Consider the following 9,072-nt stretch of genomic DNA (forward strand, 5'->3'; position numbering starts at 1 on the left):
TCTTTGAAATATTTTTTTTTTGTCCTTGTTTTTATTTTAAGTAATGCATGACTTCATGCGTGAAAACCATTGACTTTAAAGTGCTTTCTATAATACAACCAACTTATAGTTTGGAGATTGGTTACTATAACCATGTTGCTGATAAGTTAATCAGCTATAATTGCTAAATTCTGTGGATATTTTTGTTATCAGTTTTATTTATATATACCTTTGATGAGTTGACTATTTCTGCCTTCTTAGAACATAAAAGTAAAAATCCCTTGTCATCAGTGATATGCTTTCTTGGGTTTTCTGAATTATCTATCTTAGGGGTGGCAGACTTTTTTTTAATGTAGTGTCAGATAGATATTTTTGGCCTTTTGGGCCGTATGTCACAAATACTCAACTCTGCTGTTGTTCATCTCTATTGTTGTAGTGCAAAAACAGCCATAGACAATACATAGATGAATGATGTGGCATGTTCCCATAAAACTTTATTTATAAAAATAGGCCTCTAGGCTAGCCATAGTTTGTTTTCCTCTAATCTACTTGGCTGCTCATTTTTATTCTTCATAATCAGCTCTTCTTTCTTCCCTATTAAATGTGTATTCCTAGATTGTCTTTAGCCTGCCTTCTCATTTAACACTTCTTGGGTAGCCTCATTCTCATTTATTATTTTAACTATCTCAGGTGTTGAAATCAGGGTTTAGGTAGGTTTTGGCTTTGTCCTTTACTAGCTATTTTACTGTGGACAAGTTACTTAATGTGTCTGCGTCCTGTAAATAGGGTTAATAATATCTGCTTACAGGTTCATTGTAAGCATAAGATTACATATAAAGTGCTTAGCATAGAGATTGGCAAGTAATATATGGTTGACAAATGGTAGTGTCAACCAAACATCATTGTTACCTATTCAACGCCAGTAGAAGTCCCCGATTTGGGATATTGTGAAGCAGGAGAGAAACTTTATTCTGTGCCAACAACTCAGTCGTGAAACAGCTTGGATGTGGAACAGCCCAGGTGAGGCAGCCCTGGTATTAAGCTCTGCCCCACTCCAGTGAGATCGCTCTGAAGCTGCTGCTTCAGCTGGAGGAAACAGCCTTCACTGGAAACTGAAATTTGTGTTCCCTGAGCCAAAGGGGAGCTGACTTACATAGAGAGAATCTCTGCCCCTAGTCTCTGATTGGTGCACCTTTATGCAAATGAAGACTCTAAATTCTCACAGTTTGGTTCAAAAAGCACTTCCCTAATTGGTTGGAATGGAGCCATTCTAATTGGTTGGTGAAGATGCGCTAATGAGGATATAGCTACACAGCTTCAACTGGACAGGGAAAGTCTCAGTCCCCTTGGTTGAAATGTGATTCTAGGAACAGCTTTATAAGGGTTGGCTCAGATTACAGGAGCACAATACAGGCAGGCGATTCAGTGCAGGCTTCTCCCCGAAGCATGGCTTCCATGAGAGGTCCCTGTTTAGCAATTTCTTCTAGGCTCTGTTTTTAAATTTGAGCCCAGTCAGCCACCAGAAGCATTTCTTAACAGGTACATTCATTCAGAGTTAACAGTCGCTTTTTTATTTTTTAATTATCCTCACATATGTTGACTCCCGCATCTGTATCTTGATCCCAGCAGTTTCTTTTTAATTCCAGTTTTTGCTACACTTCTCTATTGAATATTTTTATTTAGCTGTTCTATAGTGTCAGTTAAGGAGCTTTCAGCTTCAAATAAGAATCCTCTCACATAACAAAAAGTTTGGAAACAGGATTCTAGAGCTTAGTGATTGTCAGGGCATTCTTGTAAACTTGGTCTTCTTGCTCATGGTTGGAAGATGTTTCATTAGCTTCATTCATCCTGTCCTCACACATCTGTATTCAAAGCAATTAAAAAAGGTGAAGAAGGGTCTGCTTCTTGTGTAATATTTTTCCTCTTTTTATTATAAAAATTGTCACCAAAAATTTTAAGAGTTAATTAGGAAATAGAATCTATATGACTTGAATACCTTAAGGTGGGAGAAACTTGATAAAATATAGAATGATTGCCAAATTTTTGTGAATGTGAGGGTAATGTTTACTTGAATATGCTGTATATGTTCAATTCTGGAAAACTGTTAGAAAGGCAGGGGTAATTTTTCTTTATTTCCTCTTTGCCCCCAATGCAAGTGTGTTTACATCTTCTTTTAAGCAGGAAAAAAAAGATCATCTCTTTTCTTATTTGATAGTATAATCAACCAAATTGTTACGATTACATTCCTATAAACACATAAATAACTTTTTATAGGTATCAGTATTTTAAGAAGAAAATATGAGTAATGATCATATGTTAATCGTAGATGATCTTGTCGCTGTCTTATTTTATATCATTAAATTCGTGAATTAATGAAATTGGAAATAGCATATTTCCTTTTCAACAACAGTATTTTAAATAATTTTTTACAAATCTTTTTTTATAGAAATCTGGTTAAGAAGTACTGTCCCAAACGTTCCTCCAAAGATGAAGAGCCAAGGTACAGTAAATATACTGTTAGCTTTTCTTAAAGATTTTTTTAAAGGTTTATTTTAATAAAAAATCAATGTTTATGAAAAAAAGAATTGCTATTATAAGAATGAATACTTTATTATTCTAATTTGAAAATAGTTTTCTAGAGTAGTTGAATTGTGAGTTTCCAAGTAAGATGTGGATTAGGACTCCACTTGAGTGTTTTAGTTTCTAGAACAAAGAGTATTTTTTTATACTTCAGTTTGTAGTTGTCAGCTTGTTCTTGCTTTTAGTCTCATATGTAGTAAAATGATTTGGCTGGCTGGTTTAACGGGATGATGAAAAGGAGGGTAATTTTGGAATCTTGAATATGTGAAAAGTTAGGAATTGCCTGTGAACTTTATGGCAGAAACAAAAAGAGACTAGACTTAAAAACAAACAACTTTGTGTATCATTGTCAGTTGTTAGGATTCTCAGATTTAGTGTTAATGCAGTCTTGAGTTGTCCAGCTTCAATTGTATGTGTTCTGGCAGTATAGTAATTCAACATAGATCTGTACATTTTAATACAGTGATTCTCTTTGTTTCTCTCCTTCCCTCCACACACATTTTTTTACCCTTATTTTTGCTCCTTCTTACCCCTCTTTGGTGCCCACCATAATGGTACTTCACTTCCATTCAGGATGTGGGCAGGCATACAGGCAGCTGTGTCCAGAGCTGATAGCAAAGTTGTTCTGTAGATCAGCCATCGAGATGCATTTGAGTGGTATGATTGGCAGGTTCTGTCCTCGAGAACAAGCACATCATCTCTGCAACAGGTTCAGCTGCCAAGCCTAGGAATCCAACCAAGTCCATTCCCAAGCTCAGGCCAGTCAGTTGGCAACTTAAGAGATTCCAGTATGCCAAAAGAGCCTGCAGGTAGTATTCTTATTATTTTTTGATCCCAAATATCCCTTTGTTTATAAATTAAGACTACTTGAAGATATACAAACATGTACAACTTGAACTTAATGCAGGATTCTTTTCATAGAAAGTTAATTTAGAGCTTAGTAGCTAAGATTTAGGTTACATAAGTTAAAATTTGTCAAGTGTCAGGCTCAATCCATACTTCACAAAGAACATTTGTAATGAAAACAAAAATAAACTTCACCATTTTTTTAATATGTTTTTGTCAGGTTTACCTCGTGTATAGCCTTTTTTAACATCCTTAATGAGTTAAATGACTATGCAGGACAACGAGAAGTAGTAGCAGAAGAAATGGCACACAGAGTTTATGGTGAATTAATGAGATATGCCCATGATCTGAAAACTGAAAGAAAAATGGTAATTATCATTTTTATACAGTTATAATAGTATATGAAATATTTCCCAAATAAAGTAATTGCTTTGCTCTTTAAAATAATGTATATTCAGAATAAACTGGTTTTCTATTTCATTAAATTTCTTCTAGCTAAAATTATCTCAAGATATTCTTGCTAATTAGTGATCCTTTTGGATTTAAGACTAAAGTTTGATTTAAAGTTTGGTAACCTATAGGCCATAGGTTAAATGTAGCCTACTCCCTGTTTTTGTTTCCTAGTTCCCCTGAGTTAAGAATGATTTTTAAATTTTTAGATAGTAGAGAAGAAAGTCAAAATAATAATATTTTATAACATGTGAAATGTGAATTTCAAATTTCAGCAACTATAAAGTTTTTTTTGGAAAAGGCCCACACCTCTTCACTTAGGTTTTGCCTGTAGCTGCTTTTGCATTATATCAGCGGAGTTGAATATTTGTAACAGAGACCATGTGGCTTGTAAAGCCTAAAAATACTCATCCTATATAGAAAACACTTGTCAAACCCTATTCAAGATAGTCATGTATATTCTTAGAGATTATATGTGTCTTAAATGTTATATTTAAAGTATTCAAATAATATCATATATTTAAAATGCATTTTAGAATTTTGCTTTACTAATAATCTCTTCCTAAGTTTTGATAATGTTACATAATTAGTACCTGGAAAAAATAAAGTGAAAAATCTTTTTGAGATTTTAGACTTTATTTAGTATTTAGATGTAATTTTTGTTTCATTTGTTTGTTTTGGTTGTTATGATCTACAGCACCTTCAGGAGGGACGAAAAGCTCAACAGTATCTTGACATGTGCTGGAAACAGATGGATAATGTGAGTTATAATGTTTCATGGTTAACATAAAATGTTGTAGACTTGTTGAGCCCTAAATTTTCTTATGCTTCACATCTATTTGAGTTTAATATTTTTCAGTGTATTATTCATAATTTGACATTGGTATAAATAGGGAATGAGATCATTTTGTCATTTTTTTTCTATATGATTCTCTACTTATGCCAACTCTCTAATAGTCAGATAATTGTAAACATTTAGACTATTTTTGATTTTGTAGTAGTTACTGTAAAATATTGATAGAGGATAGAAGTGATAGAGAAATGATGATATATCTTAGAAGACCATTTGACTGAGACTGAGAGGACGTAGATTCTAGTTCTGTATTTTACTTAGTACCTGATTTTTGTTGACTTCATTTTAGCATATGAAAAATGAAGAATGGACTATATTATATGAAATGTTTCTTCTAGCTCAGTGACTCTTTAATAACGTAAATGTTCCTAGTAGTGGGCTGCTTTCATATACCATCCCATTGTAGGAAATAAAATACTTCATAGGGAGGGAAAATTATAAAAGCATAATAACTATTTAAAAACTTTCTAAGAGTACTTGCAGTGTGTGTGTGTTTAATATTCTAGCTTACAGTCATTTGAAAAAACAAGATGTTTACATGGAACATTGTTGTCTCCTTTACTTAAAATGCTCTACCAAATACTATTCTGCAGTACAAATTTAATAGTCTTTTTGTACCCTCAGGTTAGCAGTTTACTCTTTACCTGTGTATTTTTATAATGGACGCTGTATTTCTTGAAAATTATGCTGGAGGGAGTTTTTCATGTTAATTAATTTGGTTTGTGGTTGGAAAAAGGGCTTTTAAATTTGGGGTTAAAAATAACTCATGCATGTATATGCATTATTTTGAGCCTTTTCCTTCCTTTTAAAAAATTTATGCTATAAAATTTTTAAATTTCTAAAAATTTCTATGTAACTGTCATTGGTGTAAGATTCTAATCGCCAGTGCTGATTGAGAATTCTTAGGCATATTAATAGTCTGTTTTTGTTTTTGTTTTGATCTTCTTTTTAATTAGGTTTAACAAGACTTTTAGGGAGTGTTTACATTTATTAAATTTTAAATTGCCTTAACTAACATCCTTAGTATCTTCCACTTGATAAGTGTGTGTGTGCGTGCGCACACGTGCATGTTTTCATTTGTACAAAATAATAGACTCCTACACTTATGAGTTATTGGTTCCTTTAAAAACTGGTGTTGGCTCATATCAGTTCAGTTAATATGTGCTGACTTGCATTTAGAACAATTGGCAGTTATTATGTAGAAATAAGTGCAAGATCCCATTTCATAGTTCTGTGTCTTACTGTTTGATCAGAAAATGAAATTATGAAATTTCTAACATGTTTGAAATACTTGAAAGGAGATTTAAATAACTGGGAGAGACAAGTTAAATTTGTGACAGTGTTGAAATTAGAAAAAAAATTTAAACGACAGCCATTAATCTCAGGATAAACAAAGCAGGTAGTACTGATGTGTAAGATAAAGGCAGAAGAGATTAGTGTGTGAAGACCTTGAAGGAATAGTTGGATATTAAGAAGATAGAAACATCAGAGATGCCAGGTCTATCAGTTTAGGCAGTTCTAAGTAACAGATATACAAGTTTATAAGAGTTCCAGAGTTGGTCAGTGGTTCAGTGATGTCACCAAGGCTGCCTCTCCTTTCTTTACTTTGCCATTTTGGCCATGTTGGCTTTCTTCCTCGGGCTCGTCTTCTATGGTCAACAGTTGACTTAAGTAGCCATGTACTACATTCAGCTGCATGCAGAAGCATGATAAAGGGAGCATACCTCTTCCAACTCTTCCTTTTTTTTTTTTATCAAGGAAGGAAAACTTTCCCAGAAAACCCCCAGCAGATTTCCTCATGGGTGCCTTTGACAGGAATAGATTACTCAACCATACCCTAGCCATGGGGAGGCTGGTAAAGCAAGCATCAGCTACTTTTAGCCTCTGTACTGGGAGGTGGGCTTTTCTAAGAAAGGATGGGAGAGTAAAAGTGGCATCAATTAGTCTGCCATACAAAGAATAAAGTATGGAAACTGTTTTCTGGGGTGTTTGCCTATATTGTGTGAAGATATATATTTCAGGGAAGTTTTTTTAGTGTTATGGTACTAGTGGTTCTTCTGCTGTAGCCAGGAAATTATTAGGTAGTTTTTTCCCAAATAATAAAATACTTAATATAAAAATACTTTAGTATATAAATAACCTCACATTGCACCAGAATTAGTAGCCTGTAGGTACTAAATTTGAAAACACAACTCTGAACTGAGTTTCAGAGAATTAAATGTGGAAATTTAATCTTGTCACAGGAAAGTGACATCCTGTATATTCGTATATATTTATGTGCTTTGAATAAATTGTATCTTATTTGATAGCTCCTATTAATCAAAGTACATTCAAAGGATTTTATAAAAAGTTTCTGAGCATATTTACGTGAATTAAGGTATGTCCGGTTTTATGTATATAGTAAACGGAGCTAACTCAGAAGCCTTTTGACTACAGAAGCTGACATCAGAGAAACTTGTCTGAAGGTCAAAGGAGGGCAGGTATCCTGTGAGAAATTCAAACCTTTTGACCTTGTAGTGGAGGTTTAGAATCCAAATTTGGACTGTCTATATAGTTTTGTAGTCCCTAAGATGAGAAATTGACATTGTAAGGGGGTTAGGTAAATAGAAAATGTTGACATCCTCTGCATTCTTCTAAGCAATTCACAGAATATAGGTAGCAAGGCATGTATTTTCCAGGCAGGAATTGGAACAGTCTCTTCTGGGGGAATCTAACCAGCTCGAGAGGAAAGAATTATAGATACTGGTATGAGGGTTTCTTCCAGAAAGCTGCCTGGGCATATAACCCTAGAGGAAGAGACCATGATCCACAAACCCCACTTGTAGAGCTTTCAGTTGGCTTTTTAAATAAGAGAACGTAGACAAGGATCCCCAAACATTTAAAGAAGATATCTAGTGTAAACACCAGAGACTAAAACTAATATGCAGATAAAAAAGCAACTTTGAAACAGTGACTATGAAAGAGAATGGGAATTAAAAAGCAAAAATAAATAAGCAAAATATTCAAAACTATTATTAATATTCCCAAAAGGAATAGAGACGATATTACATTCATGAAATAAGAACAAGATACTATTAAAAAAGAACATATAAAGAAAAAAATAACTTTATGAAAAACTCAATAGAAACAATGTAATTTGAAGAAATCTCAGAACGTAGAGCAAAATGACAGATCGAAAATATGAGAGAAAATATATGAAAATTAAGAGGGCTCATCCTTTAGGTTCATTTTTAAAATAAGAAACATGTTTAAAAAGAGAAAATATAGAACATGGACAGATAAAACCAATTCCAGAAAATTTCCCCAGAACAGAAACACGTGAGTTTCCGGATGAAAAGAACTTTTCAGGTTCCTAGCACAGTGGACTCGTGGCAAGATATAACTTCATGAAATTTTAGAACAGTTATGAGAGAGAGAAGATCCTACCAGCCTCCAGAGAGGAAAACCAAAACAAAATAAACATGTTTTATGCAAAGAATAAGGAAGCTAGAAGACGGTGGAGTCATGCTTTTACATTTTTGAAGGAAGATAATTTTATCAATTAAAAGTGATGGCAAAGACATTTTCAGCCATGGAGACTTAAAAAACTATTTCCCGCAGACCTTCTTTTAGGAAACTACTGCTGGATGTGTTTCAGCAAAATAAAGATATGAACCAGAAAAGGGGAAGGCTTAGAATTTGGAAATAGGAGATTGGAATCAAGGGAGAGGTGAAGGGAAATCCCAAGGTAACAGCTGTGCAGTAGGCCTAGTTTGGTAACTTGTCCAAATTTCAGCAGGTCAAAAGCCTTTGGGAGAGATTTCAAGAAAATAATAGAATTTTGAATGTGTTTGAGTTAACTGAGGAGAGATTTAAAGAACTTTGGAAACTTTAGCATTGAATTAGAGAAAAGTGCATTGAAAACAAAGCAAATTAAAAAAAAAAAAAAAAAGGACGTTAGCTCCAGGATACAAAAAGTATGCAGGAAAAGAAATAGGCTGTATAGTAATATGGCTTAGTTGTAAATAGCTTATACAAAGTCATAGTAGTTTGAATTAAGTAAAAAAATGTTTAAAAGGCTTGGGTTCTGGGCTACTGGTGTTCCTGGGATACCTGGAATAAGCAACATAAAGCCACATCCCAAGCTACATTGGGATCCCACCAAAAAAAATAAAAACAAGCAAATGCTGAAACCAACCAGCTAATCAAATAAACATAACAAAATAAGCAAAAAACACCAAACAAACCTAAAAAGTCCTGCTGAAGATGAGCTTTTAATAAAAAATTATAAAATATATGTGATTGTTTTTTTCTTACTGAGAAGAGATGAGATACATAATAAACATTAATTCAGTCATCCTTGTGATTTTTTTTCTTCACAGTCT

At 33.6% G+C, this 9,072-nt stretch overlaps 1 protein-coding gene and 1 pseudogene across 2 annotated transcripts in view; one reads left to right on the plus strand and one right to left on the minus strand.

Annotated features, from left to right (window-relative positions):
* Positions 1–793, minus strand: part of LOC105289135 — a 3,876-nt pseudogene extending 3,083 nt beyond the window's left edge.
* The window catches only part of FNBP1L (formin binding protein 1 like), a 91,079-nt gene that overhangs the window by 51,659 nt on the left and 30,348 nt on the right, over positions 1–9,072 (plus strand). For both annotated transcript variants that reach the window (XM_023528120.1, XM_023528121.1), the window contains exons 3-5: positions 2,426–2,479; positions 3,626–3,773; positions 4,553–4,615. In XM_023528120.1, the coding sequence (XP_023383888.1) occupies positions 2,426–2,479; positions 3,626–3,773; positions 4,553–4,615 (265 nt within the window). The remainder of the gene's footprint in view (positions 1–2,425; positions 2,480–3,625; positions 3,774–4,552; positions 4,616–9,072) is intronic.

Source organism: Pteropus vampyrus, unplaced genomic scaffold, assembly GCF_000151845.1.
Source record: "Pteropus vampyrus isolate Shadow unplaced genomic scaffold, Pvam_2.0 Scaffold22, whole genome shotgun sequence".
NCBI classification, from domain to species: domain Eukaryota; kingdom Metazoa; phylum Chordata; class Mammalia; order Chiroptera; family Pteropodidae; genus Pteropus; species Pteropus vampyrus.